Source organism: Gadus chalcogrammus, chromosome 1 (genome assembly GCF_026213295.1).
Source record: "Gadus chalcogrammus isolate NIFS_2021 chromosome 1, NIFS_Gcha_1.0, whole genome shotgun sequence".
Lineage (NCBI taxonomy): Eukaryota > Metazoa > Chordata > Actinopteri > Gadiformes > Gadidae > Gadus > Gadus chalcogrammus.
This window is the reverse complement of record NC_079412.1, coordinates 27,821,451-27,843,950: the sequence shown is the minus strand read 5'-3', so window position 1 is coordinate 27,843,950 and position 22,500 is coordinate 27,821,451. Positions and strand designations below refer to the sequence as shown.

Genomic DNA, 22,500 nt, shown 5'->3' with positions numbered 1-22,500 from the left:
CTTTACAATGATGCGGTCCCACTTCTCTGCCGAGCCAATGTGTCATCATAACACTGCTAGTGCTAATGAACGCCTTGGTTTGCGCTCTGTGTCCTGCGGTTCTGCCCGTTGACCCGTTGCTGGTTGTCTCGCTGTGTCCCTGCGACCGGCTCTTTGTCAAAGACTGTCCCGTTGTGGAACTCTACTCTTGTTGTGATCGATGACTCGTGGGGAAAACATCTTGATAACCATTTGAAGGAGTAATAAATACAGCCAGATGATAAGAGGATATACAGGCAGGTGATGAACACAGGAACAAATAAGAACAGCGTAGAAGTCACACCAAGTTTTTCTCAAGGATGCACAGTATAGTTAATATGATCGTCATTCCATTGTTTTAAAGCTACTATTTTGCCTCTACTATTTACTACCTCTACTATTTTGGAATCACTTTTTAATAACTTTTAGAAATACTTCATTAATAAGTAATAATAATAATATGAATGATGGTAGTCTCTGGTTTCCATCATAGACAACATCATAAACATGGAAACCTGTGATGTCACTAATGGGTCGGTTTGACATGGCTTGTAAAGGCTGATCAACATCACACCTGGTGGTAAATAAGTCTCTTTAACATAGCACCTTTCAAATGTACATCAAATGAATGGGACTGAAATTAGATGTGTTGTTAATGATTAGTTCATCAATAACTAAAGGATTATAAATTACTCGAGACATAATGTTATGATGAAGTATTAAACATTTTATGGGTAACACTTTTATTACCCAGTTATTCTCCACGTGTTTCCAATACGGAAAAGAAATGGTGTTGTTATATTCACCTCCTTTATCTCTACGCGATAAAACCACAGGACCAAGTCAACCAACACCTGCTCCACATTTCCAAGCAACAATAAAACCTTAAACAACCGCAGTCACCAGAATACAGCTCCACTCTGGTTTCATGTTCAACCACTCCAGATTAGTGGTGTATCAGCACCAGCGCTGCTAATAGGCTTTGGCTTCGCTGCCCTGATGTCAAAGGTCGTGTTTGAGTTGTTACCCTGCTGGCAGAGTGCCAGACGCCTCTCTCTGGGGGAGAGTCTTGGTTCCTAGCAGGAGGGAGAGTCTTGGTTCCTAACAGGAGGGAGAGTCTTGGTTCCTAACAGGAGAGAGAGTCTTGGTTCCTAGCAGGAGGGAGAGTCTTGGTTCCTAGCAGGAGAGAGAGTCTTGGTTCCTAGCAGGAGAGAGAGTCTTGGTTCCTAACAGGAGGGAGAGTCTAGGTTCCTAACAGGAGAGAGAGTCTTGGTTCCTAACAGGAGGGAGAGTCTTGGTTCCTAACAGGAGGGAGAGTCTTGGTTCCTAGCAGGAGAGAGAGTCTTGGTTCCTAACAGGAGGGAGAGTCTTGGTTCCTAGCAGGAGGGAGTGTCTTGGTTCCTAGCAGGAGAGAGTCTTAGTTCCTAGGAGAGAGATACTTTACCAGAAACACTTTGAAGTTGAAAGTGACACCGATCACTAACGATCCAAAGTACTCTGGGTCACCGTCAAATTAAAAGTACGATGACGTGAACGTCATTTGATTCAGTAACCTTACTTACGCAACCTTCATCAGTCGACCAACCCAGTATCACTGGCTGCTGGTGATCCGGATGCCCCTAAGGTATAACCCAGTCAGAGACCAGGTACAACACAGTCACAGACCAGGTATAACCCAGTCACAGACCAGGTACAACACAGTCACAGACCAGGTATCACACAGTAAGAGACCAGGTACAACACAGTCACAGACCAGGTATAACCCAGTTAGAGACCAGGTATAACCCAGTCAGAGACCAGGTACCACCCAGTCACAGACCAGGTATAACCCAGTCAGAGACCATTTACAACACAGTCACAGACCAGGTACAACACAGTCACAGACCAGGTATCACACAGTTAGAGACCAGGTATAACAGAGACCAGGTATAACACAGACCAGGTATCACACAGTTAGAGACCAGGTATAACCCAGTCAGAGACCAGGTACCACCCAGTCACAGACCAGGTATAACCCAGTTAGAGACCAGGTATAACAAAGACCAGGTATAACCCAGTTAGAGACCAGGTATAACACAGACCAGGTATAACCCAGTTAGAGACCAGGTATAATACAGACCAGGTATAACCCAGTTAGAGACCAGGTATAACACAGACCAGGTATAACCCAGTTAGAGACCAGGTATAATACAGACCAGGTATAACCCAGTTAGAGACCAGGTATCACACAGACCAGGTATAACCCAGTTAGAGACCAGGTATAACACAGACCAGGTATAACCCAGTTAGAGACCAGGTATAACCCAGTCACAGACCAGGTATAACCCAGTTAGAGACCAGGTATAACACAGACCAGGTATAGCCCAGTAAGGGACCGGGCCGGCCGACTGTTGCCTCATGAACCTTGTCTCAGTCTTGTGTCCGCTGATCGCAGCAAAAGAACATCATGGCGGAGAGGAACGTCCTGCTGAAGAGCCTGACGCACCCCTTCCTGGTGGGACTTCACTACTCCTTCCAGACCCCGGAGAAGCTCTACTTCGTCCTGGACTACGTCAACGGAGGAGAGGTAGGAGGCCACACTCTACTACTACTACTACTACTACTACGACTCTTCGTCCCCTGGGGGTCATAAGGCTTCAATGAGTGCTCTCCACTCCGCTCGGACTCCGGCAGCGTATTTACGAATCCTACTATGACCACGCCAAGACCCGCCCTACTCTGGCTGTGATTGGCCGGGTTGCATGCAACTCAACTGGACGCTATAGAACTCTACGGCAGTCTCGCTGTGAGCATTCGAAAGAGTCTCAAAATAACCCATAACCCCTAACCCTAAACATAACCCCTAACCCCTAACCCTAAGCATAAACCCTAACCCTAACCATAGCAGCTAATATTAAGTCAGTAAAAGCGCGGTAGTCTAATCCATAGACAGTAGAATCAAAGAAAGGGGGGACGTCTGTGACGGACCAATCAGAAATAGAGGCGGGCGTGTCTTTTTCGGGATATGGGCGTGGCCGTAGTAGGATTCGTAATGTCGCTCCCTGGCAGCATGTTGGGCCTCTCCCCATGACGGGTTCATCTGTTTCAGCTCTTGGGTCACAGTTCTGTGCCAGGTGGTTCTTGGCCTCCCAGGTGTTCTGGGAGGCCATCTCAACGCCCACACTCAGGGTCAACCGTTCAGCGGTACAAGGAAGGGGTTCCCCCACCAAGCCAAGGGATTGTTTAACAGTCAAATGTCCCTCTGATTTACCTGATTAACCTGCCGAACGGTCAGCGCTTTCTCCCATTGGCTGGTGGAAGGTGTTACGTTTGCACCCTGCGTACGATCGTCATAGCAACAGGGCACAGGTGAATGATGTGTTGTAGCAGTATGAGTGACCCCGGTTTAACACATAGAGCTGATTACAGATTAGATTGATTTATTTCAGGACAATGCACATTAAAAAACAAGTACAGCAGTACACATAAATGTGCCAGATTGTGGCCCAGGGGCTAATTTCCATCTGTTGTCCATAAGGCAGGTTGATGTTACAGTACTAATGACGAACGATATACAATAGTAACATTTGCTATATAAAACGGGGAGAAACAGAAAAAAAGTAAAACAGGACAATTCATTAACATGTGTTAAAACAGAGACATGATTCATTAGTATGCTCTACTGGGCAAATTCGGTACTGCATGCAGTTAGAGGTTGTTGCACGTTTGGTTGGCTCTAAGCCAGACCTTTACTTGGTTCTTGAAGGTGGCCAGAGTGGGACTTTCCCTTATAGTTGGGGGTAGTGTGTTCCATAGTGCACTACCTTTAATGGACAGTGCGTTACGGCTGAAGGTGTGGCGTCCACTGCGGTGGTCGCTCCAGAGTGGAGCTCCGACACACATACGATAGTGTAGGATCCTGGTGGATTGGGAATTGGTATTGCTGAGGAGGAGATGGAACGCTGTTGATGTTGTCATAGTTGTTATAATAATAATAATAATAATACATTTAATTTAGAGGCGCCTTTCAAAACACCCAAGGTCACCTTACAGAGCATATAGTCATCATACATATTTAAAAAAAAAGGAAGTCTTACCGTAGCTTCGCTCGTCTTATCTTATCTACGTTTTGAAATGGGCTTTATGGGTGTTGGTTGTTGTTTTGTATCTCCTCTGGTAAAATGAGGTTGAACTGATATTTTTAGCGCCAGTTGAGTAAGATCCGACAGAACATAAGCTAATATTGGTCCCTGATAATTGAATTGAAAATATATTTGTAATAGAAGTCACACTGATTATCCCAACATGATATCTTCAAGGAATGTGAGATATTCAGTTGTGAAATGTTAACATTTTATGAGTTATTAAATTAATCACATAGCTGTGCTGTGTGACTTTCTCCCTAATCACATAGCTGTGCTGCTCGCACACAAATACTTCAGCTACATCGTCTATACTAATATATTCAATATGTCCGTAAAGATTGTTTGAATATTTGTTCTTGTCCCGCATTTTCCCTGCTAAGTAAGATTATGTACTAATTGCATCCATATTGTCTTAATGTGCTTAGTTGGCTTTAAAGAACTTCGGCACTATCACACAAAGTCAATTGAGAGACATTCAAACTTTTGGGAGACATGTTTGTCCAATAATGGAATGCAATTGAAACCTCAAAAAGCCTCAAAAAGCCTAATTGGCGTTCAGCTTCGCCAAGTGCTTAGCAGCTCAAACCTCTGGTCCGCTGTAATCCCTCCGCACGCACCCTGACCACTGATCCTTTATTGACATCAAACCAACCCCAGCACCACGGGGGGGACCAGTGGTCCCCCACGACCGGACCCCCCCCCCCCGGCCCGGAGAGCATGCTCAGATCCAGACTCTCCCCATCTCAGTTTGAATGCTTTTGTCCATTCTTAGGATTGTATGATCTGGGGCATTGCTTCGCTCTCCGTTGTTTAATTTGATTCCAAAGACGTATTATGTCTTTGATTAGGTTTCCCCACCTGGCCGCGCTGCGCCCCAAAAGTCTGGTGCACGTTGTAACCCCCTCCTCTCTCTCTCCCCCTCCCTCTCTCTTTCTCTGTCTTTATCTCTCTCCCTTTCTTCCTTTCTCCAATCTCTCTCTCTCCCTCTCTCGTTTTCTCTCTCTCTCTCTCTCTCTCTCTCTCTCTCTCTCTCTCTCTCTCTCTCTCTCTCCATCTCTCCCCCTCCCCTCCCCCCCTCTCTCTCCCCCTCCCCCTCTCTCTCTCCCCCCCCCTCCCCCCTCCCCCCCCCCCCCTCTCTCTCTCTAGTTGTTCTTCCACCTCCAGAGGGAGAGGTGTTTCTCTGAGCCAAGGGCCCGGTTCTACGCCGCCGAGGTGGCCAGCGCCATCGGCTACCTGCACTCCCTCAACATTGTTTACAGGTCGGGACCACACACACACACACACACACACACACACACACACACACACACACACACACACACACACACACACACACACACACACACACACACACACACACACACACGCGCACCCGCACACGCATACATACTCACACACAAACACACACACACAGACAAGGGAGGGCAGCATAAAATAGGTAAGCATAAAAATAATAAGAACCAGTTCTGAACGTGATAATGCTTTGTCTCCTGCAGAGATCTGAAGCCTGAAAACATTCTTTTAGATGCCCAGGTAAGCCAGATCTACGCAACAGAAAACTAAATGTTAGCCAAAGCATCTAATCACCTTCCTACAGTCCATAGTGTAACCGCTACATCGGGGAAAGTATAGACCTAATATCTAACCGGTGCTGGATCGTTGTAATCCATTAACCGCGTCCCCTGCTGTGACGCAGAACTTTGTGAACCTGGCACTGATGCCTTATTTCATGCAATGTTATGTTGTGTAACGTTAATATGTCACTGGGGATTTGTTAAGTCAATTGTAAAATAAATTAATAAATAACATTCACTCACAGTGAGTTTTGTGTGTGCAGGTGTGCTTACATATGACTGATGACCCCTTTAAATATGTCTCTTTTGCGTGCGTGTGTGTGTGTTTGTGTGTGTGTGTGTGTGTGTGTGTGTGTGTGTGTGTGTGTGTGTGTGTGTGTGTGTGTGTGTGTGTGTGTGTGTGTGTGTGTGTGTGTGTGTGTGTGTCGGCATGTGTATGTTTGTTTATGCGTGTGTGTGTGCGTGTTTCTGTCTGTGTCTGTGTCTGTGTGTGTGTGTTTCTGTGTGTGTGTGTGTGTGTGTGTGTGTGTGTGTGTGTGTGTGTGTGTCTGTGTGTGTGTGTGTGTGTGTGTGTGTGTGTGTGTGTGTGTGTGTCTGTGTGTGTGTATGTCTGTGTGTCTGTGTGTGTGTGTGTGTGTGTGTTTCTGTGTGTGTGTGTGTGTGTGTGTGTGTGTGTGTGTGTGTGTGTGTGTGTGTGTGTGTGTGTGTGTGTGTGTGTGTGTGTGTGTGTGTGTGTGTGTGTCTGTGTGTGTGTGTGTGTGTGCGTCTCTCCAGGGTCATGTGGTGCTGACAGACTTCGGGCTGTGTAAAGAGGGCATCGAGGCCGAGACCACCACGTCCACCTTCTGCGGGACGCCTGAGGTGAACACATTATCACACATGATCCGTGATAATCAATAACTCAAGACTAGACTGTACTGGTTAAAGGGGCTGTAGAGCACATTATCCATGATAATCAATACCCCTACCTGCTTGTTAATGAGCTGTTCCTGAAGCCAATGTAACTTTAGAATATCTCAAACTAAATACACCCGACCCATGAACAGGTTGCACACTGATAAACTCCCTCTGGAACCCCCCCCCCCCCCCTCTGGCCATCCCAAACTCTGACACACTCCTTTCATTCACAAGTCAACTTAAATCCCATATTTCAGGACAGCCCACAACATCTGACAAATCATCCTCCGCTATCTTCCACCCTCTCTCTCTGTTAATGTGTCGTCTATTGTTGTGTTGCACTGTTGTTGATTTGACTTTTGTTTGAGTGTCTGTACTGTCTGTATTCCTTTTTGTAAAGCGTCTTTGAGTACTAAGAAAAGCGCTGTAAAAAAAAAGATCTAATATTAATATTATTATTATTAATCTCCTCTTTGAGGTTTGTGGTCTTCAAGGCCCTGGTTGTTGTCCCCGGGCCCCGTAGTGATCTCGTGTTGACGTCGTTCCCTGTCTCCCCGTGGCCCCTGCGGCCCAGTAGTACCTGGCCCCGGAGGTGCTGCGCAAACAGCCGTACGACCGCACGGTGGACTGGTGGTGCCTCGGAGCCGTGCTCTACGAGATGATCTACAGCCTGGTGGGTCCCCCCCTTTGTCCGTGTGGTGGGGTGACGTGAGATCGTGTCATGAATCGGAAACGTAAAGACACACATAGAGCGTACCCTTTAAGGCCCAGTTCTTACCGCGGCGACCCGGGTTTGATTCCTGCCCCCCGCGGTGCTTTGCTGAATGTCTTCCCCCCTCTCTCCCTCTACCTTCCTGTCTCCTGGCTCGCTCGCCACAAAATGGAACCCTTTTCTCACTGGCCGGCCATGCCAAGCAAAATCCGATAAGCAAAAGCCTAATGCTACCAGTTACTAAAATGTTACAACGTCAACACTGTGGCAAGATCCTGAATTCTCTGCGGTGTATCGGTGAGCTGGCTGACCCTCCTGTGTACTATTAGGCTATTAGGCTATACGGTGCAAATACTGCACTTACCTAGGGCGAGTGATTTGGGTATTTTCACAGAATTAAAGTGGTGAATGCAGAAATACGACTGGTGGTGTATGAAATCAGTAGACACCAACCCAGAACTATATCCAAATTAACTGCCAGAACACCCTAGAATATATATTTAAATTTACATTCTACCATAAAAAGGATAAATCCTTCAAAAATATAAATCGTATGGAAATTAAAAACAGATCTAACATAGTCCCGCCCCCCCCCCCCCTTCATCCTCCCCTCAGCCTCCGTTCTACAGCCGCGACATATCGGAGATGTACGACGGGATCCTGCACAAGCCCCTCCCCCTTCGCCCGGGGAAGTCGGAAGCGGTGTGCGCGCTGCTCGTCGGCCTGCTGCAGAAGGATCAGAACCGCCGCCTGGGCGCCATCGCTGACTTTGTGAGTGGTGGGCGTGTGCCCGGTCGCCGGAAGGGGCGTGGCTTGTTCCATGGCGGGCCCTCTTTCTAGAGCACTGCAGCTTTAAGAGGCACTCCTGTAGTGCTGCTTTAAGTTTGATGCTGCTGGACTCTGAAACAATTTAGATAGTGCAGCTTTAACCCTGTCACCCAGCATAATGTTTGTTCTTAGTCCATGGAGCTAGAATGTTACTTACAGAGGTACATTGGATGAGTTTCACTTCATTATTCTTTGCCTTTTAATTATTATAGGTTTTACCTAAAGATCAGCATATTCTCATTACAAATGTAACATAGATTATGCTCTTCATTGGGGCGTTAATATTTGTATATTTTGATCTCTTTCGTCTTGGTGCAGTTGGAGATAAAGAATCACGTCTTCTTCTCGCCGATCAACTGGGATGACCTTTACCACAAGAGGATCACCCCCCCGTACAACCCCAACGTGGTGAGTGGGCTACTCCTGCATTTCATCCGTCGGTTTTATCACCAAGTCTGGATGCAGCTGAAGTTGAAGCCTCAGGTTCAGGTCTATCCAATAGGACTGGTTGGTTTCGGTCCGATTGGAACTGCGTATGTAGTCTGTCCTCGTAAATAGAGGACATTTTAACCAGTTTTTTTATCCTTACTCACTTGTATTAATATCTGCCACTTGGTACCCAAAGTGCCCGGCGTAAAATATATCAACATAGATAACAACAGAAATAATAATAATAATATATATATAATATGTATAATAATAATTTAGACTTTATAATTTATATTGTTTATACCCTGTTTGGCCCTGTTTGAGGTTGTTGGTTTTGTTTGTCTCGTTTTGTCCTTACTTTAGCATTTACTTTAGCATTGACCTTAGCGACAATTTTTGTTTTCATTAATACTTTTTATAGTATTGTCTTTCATCCTGTTTGTCCAATGCTGCTGGGCTGCTGCAACAAACACATTTCTAATCTTATCTAATCGGACAGAAGGAAAACTGTCTGTGTAACCGTCTTGTTGTTCATCCTGGAACCTTCCAGAAAGGCCCGGCGGACACCCAGCATATCGACCCCGAGTTCACCCGCGAGATGGTCCCTAGCTCTGTGAGCCGGACCCCCGAGTTCAACGCCAGCACCAGCTCCAACAACGCCTTCAACGGCTTCTCCTTCGTCTCCAACGAGGACAGCTTCCTGTGAGGTAGCAGTCACTTCCTGTAGCCGGCACTTCCTGTAGCGCTGAAGACGTCACATGACCGCGCATTTAGTCAGGGCGTCGATGAATGTGTGAATGTTATAATTGTAATGAGGGTGTAGCCGTTCAAACTGAATTTGTGATTGTGTGGAGGTGGGACGAACCATTAAAGAGTAAAACACGCAGAGATGGTCAGGATTAAAGGATGTTCTGTTGGGGGTTAAGTCTGGCATGGATCTGGGTAAAAGCAAAGCATCCTGGGAATCTCCTCGCATCTTAACTAGATTTGTTATTAGTGTATATTAAAATATGATAATGCTTTTGTACAAACAAGTCTACCACAAAAAAACGTTTGAAGGTAATTGGGTCACAGTTTGTAATAAGGTTCAGTGGTAAGTCATTTATAAAACAAATCATCAACAAAACATAGATAAGCAAGCCTTTAGATAATGATTAGCTTATCGTTCACAAAACATTAATATAAATTTGTAGAAGATTAATGAGTGCTATGTTAAAGGGCCCCTATTTTTCCCCCAGGTTTGATGTTGATGGTCATTACAAGTCATAGTAGTCTTAAAATCCACCCTCTAGTGACATCATAAGTGGGCGTGTCCGCCCGGATGTCTGATGGGATATATCAGCCACTAACAGTCTGTCTACTTGATAGGCTGGTTGATGACAGCACTTCTTAATCATCTACAAATGTATATTCATGTTTTGTTTATGATATCTTCATCATTAACTAAAGGCCTATAAATGGCATACCACTGAAAGTTGTTATAAAGTGTTACCAGTGAAAATACTACTAGTTATTCTACTCACTCGACAAATTCATTTAAAAATCATGGATTGGATTCCTTGCTAGTTGTAATCTCTAAAATAGTTAACAATGACTTTGGCATACTTTTTCACTACACAATCTGTGCAGAAAACTGTGCTTTTGTAAATATTGTAAGTGTAATGTGTGTGATGTGACAAGAACTAAGCGCCTTTCCACCTTGGAATTGTTCCTGAAAATGTTAGCCTTGTATAACATGGTAATACGGTGGATTGAATGTGTTTGGCTTAGTCGACAATGGACCTTAAAACTGAAACCCTTCGTAGAATGAACCTGAGCCAACTTGTTTCGTCATTTTATATGAACTAATGCCAATGTCATCACCAAAGGCCTATGTTGCAGTGTCATCTATCATGTTCTTCAAGGAAAGAGGGGTCGAATCCAAAGGAATAGCTTTAAAGATACTTTATTTGTATAAAGTATTTTCGGTATGGTAAACTGATGCTCTGAAGATAAGAGAGATTGAAGATGTGCCTTAGCACGTGCGAGAGTGTTCTCCTAGCTGGTCTAAGACTTTAGCCCACGAATGTCCTAGCGCTGCCTGGAGAGTTCTGGTGTCTTCAAGATGTGGAGGCTTTCTTATGGACTCGGAGGACCGGAAGACTTGGAGAAAACCGGTGGGACGTAATCCTCGGTTTCCTCGCTTGGTCTGTGGTGCTGCCCTCTGTGGATAAAGTATCTATTGCAGCCTTCAGTAAGGCTCCCCTTGTGGCTATGTATGGTATTTACGGCTAATATGTTTGGTCTTCATTGAGTCTATGTGTGGGTAGCTTAGATTCTTAAAATACGTAACAGTCCCTCCTTGGTCATCTCAGATGACCATACAATAATATTTTAAATCATAAACACCATTTACCACACCGAAAACAGTCAAATTAGGATCAACACCATCTACCGTTGTGGAAAACTCTTGAATAGAGGGGAAAAACCACAACGGGCTCATAATACTGAAATGGCATCCACCTTGTGGGTCTCATTGGAAATACAGGTCATTATTTAACAATACAACAATGAACATAAATCTTGTTATCATAAAATCACATGGCCAAATATCACACAAACAAAACCATTCATAGAAATCCTGAGCTAATACTTTTGGTTATGTGCTACAAGGCCATACAATTTTCATCATGTGTAAAAGTAAAGTAAAAATTGGTAGACATAATACAATTTTAAAATTTCAAAATAATTGACAAGCTATCATGGATTTGGGGGGTTCAGGTGATCTTCGTGTATTGGTGCGCCGGTTCATGTGGGTGGTTTGGGCATAGATTTATTGCAGTCATTGTTTTTTCTGTCGCCGTCTGGCCTGTAATTCATGAACCCAAGACTCGTCCCTCCTTGTCAAGGGCTCAACTCAGAGGGGTTACTCCTACATCATGGGAGCCTTCAAACAGGTTCTCCGTCGTCGTCGTGTCAGTAACAGGTGGCCTGTAAAACAATCGCCTCAAAGAAGATCAACTGTACCATTATTAATGCAGCGATTCAGAAATAACGAGTTGTACTCATAACCAAACAATACTATATAATAACAAACACAATTCGTCTTGGTGGTTCAATAATTAATTATTCAAGTAAATCCAGGATGTTGATTATCTTAGACACAGGTGCTACAAATGGTGGCATTTTATTCTATATATTGTAATTGGATAGGTTCAGGTTCCTCAGGTGGTATCTCATTGAAGTTCAACGGATTATATCTGATTCCTACGTAAGCATGAATGTCACCTGGCACTTTTGTGGCGCCCAATGCTGTGGTGATCAGCCGATTCAGTAGCCCTCATGCGCAGGGAATACAACAGCAGCCGACAACAATTAACACGGCTACTGCCATTATTCCCGCGATGAGTACTGACTGGATCATACCTCTCCACCTACCAAACAGGTTCTCCATCCATCCAGCTATTGGGTCACCAATACCGGAGTTCTCGGCCAACTCCAACTTGAGGGATTGCAGTCCAGCCAATGCCCTGGCCACGGACCCATCTGGTGCTGTGTTATTGGGGATAAATGTACAACATGTTGTCCCTATCATCCCGCACACCCCTCCTCGTTCTGCTAATAACATATCTAAAGCTAGCCTATTCTGATAGGTCATCCGGGAGGTGGCATCCAATTGTTCGGACAGTCCTTTGACTGCCTCTTCTGTAAAATTAACAAACCGTTGTTGATTATAGTATATGTAATTTATCCAGTCAACATTTTTATTAATAGTAGACCACCAAAATAGAACTGATTCAAATCCTGCCGCTACCTGATTCCGGGCTTTATGTTCGTTGGGGACCCCTCGGGGTACTCCTATTGCGTCTATGTATATGTTTTTATCAAAACTACCCGGGACTGGTGCATACTCTCGTTTCCGACGGGTCAAGTCCGGGAGACCACCGTTGCTGGATAATGTGAGATCCATCACCGTCTTGCTATCGGGTAAAATGTAGATGGGCATTATTAACTGTATGATTGCGCATGTTCCTGAGAATTCAAAGGGGAGAACTCCCCTGAGGATCAGACCTCCACAGAACCACCATATATCACTACGGGCACGGGTCATATTGGACAACAATTTTATCTCTCTAGTGGTGTTACAAGAGTCAAGAGGAAATGATCCCACCTTTCTCCCTGTTCCCCTTCCTGTGATACAATGATAGTCCGGAGTTAAATTAACTTCAAATCTTGGGGGTAAAGATCTAATCGGGGTCTGAGGATACATGTTATTTAGTCTGGATTTTATTGCAATTGTGCACCCTGGGATGTGGCCGTCCACGAATAATTCCAATAGACAAACAAAACCTTGCGGTGAATTATGCGGGGTGATTCTAGCGGGGGCTGTGGTCAAGGAGGGGCGGCCGGCGGCACAGATAATGCAGTTGGTCTTGCCCTGGGCCCGGGCCGTGTAGTTCATCCATTTTAACCACATGTTCTGATCAAGCTCACCCGTCTTTACCTCCCAATATTCTTCGTGCGTCCCTCCATTTGGGTGCACTACCGGGGGTGGTGAGAGATGAGGCGCTCCTAAGGAATCATACGTCCCTCTAGATGGAAATTTATTGGGACCGCATGCAACTCCTGATAGATGGATAACTACCTTTAGGTCCTCCCCATAAGTATCCGCCCTTAACGTTAGAAAAACCAGGCCTTTGTCTGTCTTATGAGATCTGTTTTCGGGAATGAGTAAATCTGCCCTTAGCTTTATGAATATTGACTCTCCCTTGACTGCTAGACCATTATTGCTCCAGACTTCTTTATAGCCATATAATCTTCTGGTAAGGGAGATTCCCTTTTGGATTTCCTTGTAGTTGGACCTCAGGGGATAATAGCCCTCCTTGTACCCAGGATGGGTAAGCCACGACGCCTGAAACCACGCCCCGCAGGAATAATCTCTCATGTAGCTACCGTCTCGTCTGGTGCTTACGCACATGTACTTTTCTGCCTGGTAGACCTGGTCCTTCCTGGTCCCACAGGGCAGCATATCACAAAAATTCAGCTCAAAGATACTTTCTATCCCTCGACAGTACTTTAACGAGACCTGACCTGTTGTTGTTGGTTTAGGCGGTGGGTACCTGGCGATGTTGTCTCCCGCTCCTTCTTGGAACAGGACTACCAGAAGGAATCCTACCAGGTACTTTCCTAAGGGCACGCTGTGGCCCATCGTCTTGGGATGAGGGGTGTTTGTACTTGGCTTGGAGTGCAGCTAGGTCGGTCAGGGTCTCAGTCCACGATCTGCCAGGAGTATCTGCTTTGCGGCACCGGCTCAGGTGGTGCCACTGGGCCCCACGTCGGTCCTCTACAGAAACAGAAAAGGGTTTGGCCAAGAATACCTTGTATGGCCCCTTCCACCGGTCTTCTAGGTCTTTCGATGGTGTTTTTTCACCCAGATCCACTCGCCAGGTGTCACCGACGTTGGTGAAGGATTCTCTGGATCGGACGGCTTCTGGTCTGTGATCTGTCTTGCTACACAACTTTCAATCCTTGATTTAATATTCACACTACATCCCTCCTTGCGCATTGCTTCAGCCATGCGCATATAAATTAACCAATCCTAACCATTTCTTATTTGGTATTTTGGACCTCGTCAGGTCTGTTGAACTATGCATTTCTACCGCTTGTCCTCAGGATCCTCTATTGGGGGGGACTCCTCTATTGGAGGTTATCCCAGAACTCTTCTAATAAGAATCCCCAGGCCTGGATAACCCCGGATTTCTGTGGACGAGCGGTATGCACGCTATGGACAACTTTAAAGGCTAACCGTTCATGATGTGGAGTCTAGCTATTTTAAGATCACTGTGTAACTGCCGTACAGGGATCTGGTTGATGCAAGACCTCTGGGTTGGTGCCCTTTTGTAGGCTTCTAGTTTCTGGAATCCGGCTTTCCTAATTGTCGAATACAAGATAATGCATTCATATTGTGGTACGATATTATATCTATTGCAATCGCTCCAACGGAAGCAATAGTTGACCTTTGAACATTTCACGCAGTGTTTATTCGTATGTAGTAGCTGATTATAGCAGAATTTAAGCCATGTACATTTAATATTCGCAAAAAACGTATTGTAATTGTGTCTACCGCAGTTGAGCTAACTCCCTCCTTGGGCACCGTTTAAAACCATGTGCACCATTTATTAATTCAACATATTATTCTAGCAGTTGAAACCCGTGTCTATTTGAACCAGCCTGGTTCTCTACCTGTCTTGCTATACAAAACGCATGTATAATAGACAGAAGTGCTCAGCAACCTGAAAAAATAATTACTGTCAGTGTTTGGCATTCGTTCTTATACTGCCATTTCCTGGAGAGAGAAAGAATTAAGATCAATGCAGAGAAGTAAAAAGATGAGTGTTTGGCAACTATAATGCTTGTGTTGCCACCTCCTAAAGAGAAAAGAGAATTAATATTTTATGCACAGAAGTAAAATGATGATGATGGGCAACTGATCGTTGCCTTCCTGATTAGAAAAGAGAATATTTGTAGTAATGTTAACGATTAAAATGATGAATGTCGGGCATCCATTACTGCTCGGGTTGCCAAGGTCTGACGAGAAAAGAGAACAAATTTATTACAAATGCAAGAGATCGGCTACTTGGAAAGTTGGGGGGACGTCTAGTTGGGACTAATAATAGTTATATACTTGTGGTACATTTGGAGATGTTGAGATGTAATTGGGAATAATCTCGTGTTAACGAGTAGGCGGCACTACCAAGAACTACAAATATGGCTGCGGTGCATACTACATACGTATCAGCCGACTACAGAAACTTCTGAGTTCTATCTGTCCGGCTGAACACTGTGGTACCTTATGGCATAAGGCTACCACTTAACCGCATTTGCGCTCTCAGTACACTTTCTCCGCGCTGTGTGTACATGTATATATAAAAGTTATCGTTGTTAAAAATAGCGACACAGAGAGAGATGTGTCGTGGGAGAGGCTGGGGGGTTGGTCTATATGATGAGGGTTTAGAGGGAGGAAGATTGGTGGTGGGGGATGGGGTTCATTAAGACAGTGGAGGAGGAGATTGGAACTCTCGTTAATGTTCTTTTGTGGCTCGATCTTCACAGAGACCGATAGTGGAGGACCTTACCTCGCACCCATAACCATGAACAATCGTTAACTACAAGTACTCAAAACGACGCCAGTGGGGCATTAAAGACAAATCTATTCTGTGGGGGGGGGTGGGAGATAGGGACTAAAGGATGGGGAAGGAATTTAAAGGGTGTGGTAGGGCCTACCTTTAGACAGGCAGGCAGACAGAGAGAAAGAGCGAGGAATTGGGAGTTACAAGATTGTACAACGTTAATTACTCTTCAATATTCCGTATTGAATTTGTGGAACAACCTTCCTGGTTGCCCAAAAGCAATATGTCTGTACAAACAAAGTGGAGAGAGAGTGAGTGAGTGAGTGAGTGAGTGAGTGAGGAAGAGGAAGAGGGAGCGGGGGAGAGAGAGCGAGAGAGATCTGCTATTCCAGGTCAGAGGTCATGCAGTCTTAACAAAAGACTGACCATTCAGACCCTACTGACTTGTAGGAGAGAGAGAGATGAGAGAGATGAGAGGGTGAGAGAGAGGGGGGGGAGAGGGAGAGAGTGAGAGAGAGATAGGATGTAACACTTAAGTTGAGCCCCCCGTTGCTTTAGAGAAATGGCGTCTATTTCAAAAAAGGAGTTCGACTATAACGACTGATGGTATGAACAAAGGAAACGCACGGTTCCAAGACGCGAGGTCCCCTTAAATCGTACACCACGTGGTACATCCAAAGGGCTGTAGAGACAAACTAGTTTTGACCCAGGTAGCTCTAGTCAAAAGCATGTATTGGATCTCTATAAGAAGTAAGAGATTCCTGCAAGTTTGTCCCCACGGCGGGTTAGCGAGGCGCTTGATAGCAGATGGGTTATTACTGCGTAAGTCCACCTCTACGGCTGCGTTCTATACTAACCAAAATTGCACATGAGATGTTACGTGAACCGGGCTGTGAGGAATCAATTCGATTTGAATTCCTTGGCTAACTACGGCCAAGCTTCCGGTTTAATATGCAACTAAGCTAGATTAACGTTAAAAACCTGACCTTTCCTCACCCCGCCGTAAGAGTTCAGAAGTTTATGGTCGGTAATAAATATACCTTATGGTGGCCCGGTTTAACGTCGGCGCTTCACCAAATAAATAACACGTAACCACAGGTGATATGTCTCCCACGTTGGTACGAACATTTAGATCTAAGTCAGGATTGCATTTGTCTATCTACAAACCCATATAAAACACACTCCTAGCCCTTATACTTCGTGAGCTCGTTATTTAATTTCAATCTGTTAGCTTATTCTAGGCCGTTTGTAACCGGCTGTATGAATTTAAACCAGTCCGAGATTACACGTCCCCGCAGCCTGACGGATGCAGTACAAGCTATTCACCTAATGTTACTAATCTAACTATACAGAGTTTAGTCATTGACAACAGGTTCTGTTTACCTTTGTTTTGGCGCCTGTAAGTAGCTTGTACTGCTTTCCGAACGGCCTCGCGGTCGCCAGTCTCGGTCCGGACTTTCCACGAACGTCGGGGTCAACCAATTATCATGTTCTTCAAGGAAAGAGGGGTCGAATCCAAAGGAATAGCTTTAAAGATACTTTATTTGTATAAAGTATTTTCGGTATGGTAAACTGATGCTCTGAAGATAAGAGAGATTGAAGATGTGCCTTAGCACGTGCGAGAGTGTTCTCCTAGCTGGTCTAAGACTTTAGCCCACGAATGTCCTAGCGCTGCCTGGAGAGTTCTGGTGTCTTCAAGATGTGGAGGCTTTCTTATGGACTCGGAGGACCGGAAGACTTGGAGAAAACCGGTGGGACGTAATCCTCGGTTTCCTCGCTTGGTCTGTGGTGCTGCCCTCTGTGGATAAAGTATCTATTGCAGCCTTCAGTAAGGCTCCCCTTGTGGCTATGTATGGTATTTACGGCTAATATGTTTGGTCTTCATTGAGTCTATGTGTGGGTAGCTTAGATTCTTAAAATACGTAACACATCTGAGATACTTTTACATTCTGGTGACAACCAGGTAACCCGTGGACACCAGTCACTTCAGCATGACTGGAATGACTGGAAACCATTCTGCACCTCTCAGGTGCTACTTCGGTTTTCGGGCCATTATAAGAGAAATGGTTCCAACCATGGTTCTACCTTGTGAATGAAAGTGTTTCTCACTCACAACAAACCCGACGGCATTCCAGTGATAGAAACACCGCAAACAGTAGGATTATATACGAGCAGAGGAAACACGATGTGATCGGCGGCCGAGCGGTGTTTGTGGGCTCAACAACTTAAGACGGTTGTGATGCGACGTTAATGCGCGGACGGCCTGGTCGTGTTGCTTTGGGTGTTCGTGCCGAGGCCGTGTTGGCTGTAAACAGAGGAGGACGGAGCGAGGTCACCGCCAGCAGCACCGGGGTCCCGGAGGACTGGGCGCTGCTGAGGCAGACGTCTGTGTGCGCTGTTTCCGTGTGTGTCTGTGTTTGTGTGTGTGTATATAGAGAGAGAACCGGTCAATAAACTTGTTTTCAAAACATGCACATGTTTCGTTTTTAATGGGTTGTTAATGGAAACAAAAAAGTTGCGTACGTGTTGTTGTGATTCGTCTTTTAATGACCATGGAACACGAAACAGAAGGCGGAAACCACCTTAAGACCAACAGGGGAAAAACATTAAAAAATGTGCGTTTAAAGAGCAAGTGGGAAAGAGAATTCTGGACCATATGTCTAAGGTTAAGATGTAAGATGTCAAGATACTAATTATATCTATTCATGACTAAATGTGGTATTAAGGTTGTATCGTACCATGGTTGATACGACATGACTTGCTTGTGTTAGAAACCGAGTCAAAGTCAAACGTGTGTGTGTGTGTGTGTGTGTGTGTGTGTGTGTGTGTGTGTGTGTGTGTGTGTGTGTGTGTGTGTGTGTGTGTGTGTGTGTGTGTGTTTGTTTATATCTAAGTGAATGAAAACAGTGATGTATTCAGCCATGGTCAATGTAAACAGAACCAACATTTTTGAACTGCACGTGAAGAAACAAGCCATTTTTAAACAAAGTCAACTAGAGTGCAAACCTAAATGAAAAGTTCTCAAGAACTCCTTTTTTATTTTTTATTTACAGCACCAACAAATCAGTGCATTTGTCCAACATTTAAATCCGTAGGTTCGCACCTTCAGGTCTTAAAAAGCAATTAAGTTAGTGATTATGTTTGGGGTACCTGCATGTGTGCACACCCATGCTGCACCCGTGTGTGTGTGTGTGTGTGTGTGTGTGTGTGTGTGTGTGTGTGTGTGTGTGTGTGTGTGTGTGTGTGTGTGTGTGTGTGGTGTGTGTGTGTGTGTGTGTGTGTGTGTGTGTGTGTGTGTGTGTGTCTGTGTGTGTGCACGCGTGTGTGTGCGTGCGTGTGTATGTGCCTGTTCAAACAGCGTCTACTTCCACATAGCAACCACTTCCGAACCGGTTGGAGATTGGCACTGGCTCCGAACCAGTCCTGGAACCGCGATCAGGGGCATCAGAGGAAGAGTCTGGGGGAACAGTGAGGGGAGGAAGCACGCGACTTAAGGGCTCTTTATAGTCCCACGTTCACGCAACGCAAGGGGGCTACGGACCCATTACGTCCTTGCGGACCCTCCACCGCCAGGGCCGGACGTGCGTCTCCCCAACAATGTTAACCTTCCGTCGAGGCGACGCAATCACAGCAAGGGCTCTGATTGGCCCGCTCACTAAAACCCGACGCAGAGCCATAAAGGTTCACGACTGCGTCGGAGCGTCTGCGTGGTCGTTGCGTTGCGTGAACGTGGGACCATAGTCAGCCCTTTAGAACCGTAAAGAGGTAAGCGCCTATACCTTCAGACACGCCCGCCTGTAGGAGTTGAGGACCTAATAGGGGACTGAGCGCTCAGACAGCTCGTCTAGTTCTGGAGGAAGCCGGAGACAGAGAGTCACCACAACAACACTGACAACAACACTCTCTGTTGTACAGTAGATCACAAGTCAAAGTAAAGGCTCAAGACTCACCTGTTCAGGGTCCACCTCGACTCTGCATAGCCACCCTCCCCCTTCTGGCCACCATTGTACACTGTATTGTATTGTATTGTATTATAGTACTTAACCAACATTGTATTGTATTGTGTACAATGTGTGTAACACAGGGAATTAGTTAGCCTAGCGATTGTTGTACTTGCACTTCTTATGACAAATGTACTTATTGTAAGTCGCTTTGGATAAAAGCGTCTGCTAAATGCCCTAAATGTAAATGTAAAATGTAAATGTAATGGCCCTCAGTACTTTGGATCTTTTTATTTATTGACCCTTTAAACTCATAGTCTCAGTTGCGATGGAGATCTCTTGCTCAGGAGTGACCGGTAATTTAGTTTGACCAGACAAGCACACTGGTCAATACATACAGTATATACAAAACCTGATTCAAACGTGGTTCGTAGAATAGTGCTGGGAACCAATATTAGGGTAGTTCATGTAGCCTAACTAGTCAATAGACAATTTGGAAAATCGGGCCACAGAAATAGGGCAGGCCTCGAGGTTGTATTTGTCCTCTGTAATTAGAAACCACGGGAGGGATAATCAAATCTAAATATTGTCATCACACTGAACATTATTCACAACGTAATAATATCCTCAACCTAATAGCGAACAGTTATTCTCCCCCTTCCTTTCAATTCAGTTCAATTGACAATAGGATCACCAAAAAGTGAAGATACTGTGAAACTGTTTGATGCATGTCTCTGTAAACAATGACGAAATGATGAATCCATCCATTCATATAATCCCCACATAACCGCTCACCGCCGTCCATAATTCATCCCCCTATCCCCAGCGGTGTCCGTGCATGGCGATAACAGCGGGCGTGGGGGTGGGCGTGTGCCGTACGCTCTGGGTCTGGCTTTGGGGGTTTGGGCTGCCCTGCTGGGCTAGCATGGAGCTGTAGAACCCGTTCAACTTAAAGGGCTCTTTATGGTCCCACGTTCCCACAACGCAAGGGGATTACGACCCTCCTTGCGTCCACCGCAAGGGCCGGACGTGCGCTTCCCAAAAATCTTAACCTTCCGTGCGGCGACGCAGCAGCAAGGGCTGCGAATGGTCCGCTTACTAAAACTCGATGCAGAACCATAAACGTTCATGACTGCCTCGACGAGTCTGCGTGGTCAATGTGTTGCAGAAACGTGGAACCATAAAAAGCCCTTTACTTTTAAAAAACTGACGCACAGTTCCGGCTGCGGCCGCCAGGTGGTGTCATGATGGACCGGTGTAATGGAGTTAGAAATAGTTTTGATTATGTGCGAGTTTTGCCAGAGTTGTATTATTTCTAATTGAGCCTCTTGTGGAGTTGTGGTGTGCTACAGGTCTGGTGTGTTTTGTCTGTTGCGTGTTGCCGTACCTCTTTAGAGCGGTCTTGCCGTAAGACAGAGGTATAAGTTCTCCCAGTATTGTATTTTGTTTAAGGAGAAATAGATAATTTAGGTGGTGTATTTTAATGCAGTGTATGTATTATTTGTTTTAGCATGCATTGTGATGATTTTGGAATAATTTAAATTAACTAATGAAACGTTTATTATTATTATTTTCATTAGACCATGTGCATGCTAACTAGCTTAAAAGATCCTTATGCTATCAAAGTAATGTTACTGCATTGGAAGGTAAATGCATTTCATTTTGTTTTCATACATGCAGAGCCTGTAAAGATCAACACCACCACGCTTTATGAGGACATTTTGTCTGTTGTCTTGTTTCCAGGTATGCTCGAAAGTGTAATAGGCCTATATAAATAGCAATCTTGTATTTCAGTTTATATTAATGCTGTTGTTTCTTATTTTATATGATTATTGTATGTATTTGTTTTGTAAGGTTTAAGAAATAATTGTGTTCTTCAGGTAAAAAAATAATTATTTTGATAGGCCTATAATAAGTAAGAGCGGTGACAGCCTGCAAAGATCAACACCACCACGCTTTATGAAGACATTGTGTCTGTTGTCTGCGGTTCCCAGGCCTTTAAAATTAAGAAGATGAAAGCACGTCGTTGTCCTTCAGTTCTTCATTGAATGACAACCGTTACACCAGCAGATGGCAGTAGAAGTCCACGATGCTCTAGTTGAGGCGGACGCCTGCGGTTGCAGGGCCGAGTCTGAACAGTCCTACTGGGTCAGAACGTGACTGCGAAATGGAGAGACACGGTCGCATGAATTCTTCTACTAGGGATACACGTGAGGAGGTGGAGAACAAGAGAACGATCGAGAGGATGCATCTCCCTTGGCTATCCTGGGGATAGTGTAACCGTAGTTGTCCTGGAGCAATTTCTGGTCAAACACTGATAGCATGTGGCCACCGTTCTGTTACACACACACACACACACACACACACACACACACACACACACACACACACACACACACACACACACACACACACACACACACACACACACACACACACACACACACACACACACACACACACACACACACACATGGAGAGGTGAAAGGTACTGACTACACATGAAATGTGCTCTATGTTTTTTATTTGTATTATTATGATTATATAGACCTATATATAATTATATTTTTATATTGACACGCCACAGTTTTACCTGAGCAGCAAAGAATATTAGTGTAGGTTTAACATCCTAGCAGTACCTATAGATGTACTGTAAATTAATAGCTTCCAAACCACTGCTGGATTTGTTCCCTGCTCACCTTTAGTCCTTTTAATACCGATAAAAATATGTGGATACATATTTACAAATCTTTGACTATGTATATAACTATTTTGATACGTAAATACAGCTTATTATCCAGAAGATAAACATTTGGTACCGTATATTATTTTAGATCACATACATTAACTATAAATAAATCCCGCGAC

The 22,500-nt window shown here is 44.9% G+C and overlaps 1 protein-coding gene across 3 annotated transcripts in view; it reads left to right on the top strand.

Moving 5' to 3' along the window:
• Nucleotides 1-22,500, top strand: part of sgk2a (serum/glucocorticoid regulated kinase 2a) — a 33,333-nt gene that overhangs the window by 4,789 nt on the left and 6,044 nt on the right. For 2 of the 3 annotated variants that reach the window (XM_056599781.1, XM_056599778.1), the window contains exons 6-13: nucleotides 2,453-2,584; nucleotides 5,289-5,401; nucleotides 5,639-5,675; nucleotides 6,491-6,577; nucleotides 7,191-7,286; nucleotides 7,941-8,096; nucleotides 8,472-8,561; nucleotides 9,133-14,130. In XM_056599781.1, coding sequence (XP_056455756.1) covers nucleotides 2,453-2,584; nucleotides 5,289-5,401; nucleotides 5,639-5,675; nucleotides 6,491-6,577; nucleotides 7,191-7,286; nucleotides 7,941-8,096; nucleotides 8,472-8,561; nucleotides 9,133-9,288 — 867 coding nt within the window. In that variant the 3' untranslated portion in view covers nucleotides 9,289-14,130. Of the gene's footprint in view, nucleotides 1-2,452; nucleotides 2,585-5,288; nucleotides 5,402-5,638; nucleotides 5,676-6,490; nucleotides 6,578-7,190; nucleotides 7,287-7,940; nucleotides 8,097-8,471; nucleotides 8,562-9,132; nucleotides 14,131-22,500 lie in introns of those variants that run through there. The other variant, XM_056599780.1, reaches the window with a different exon arrangement.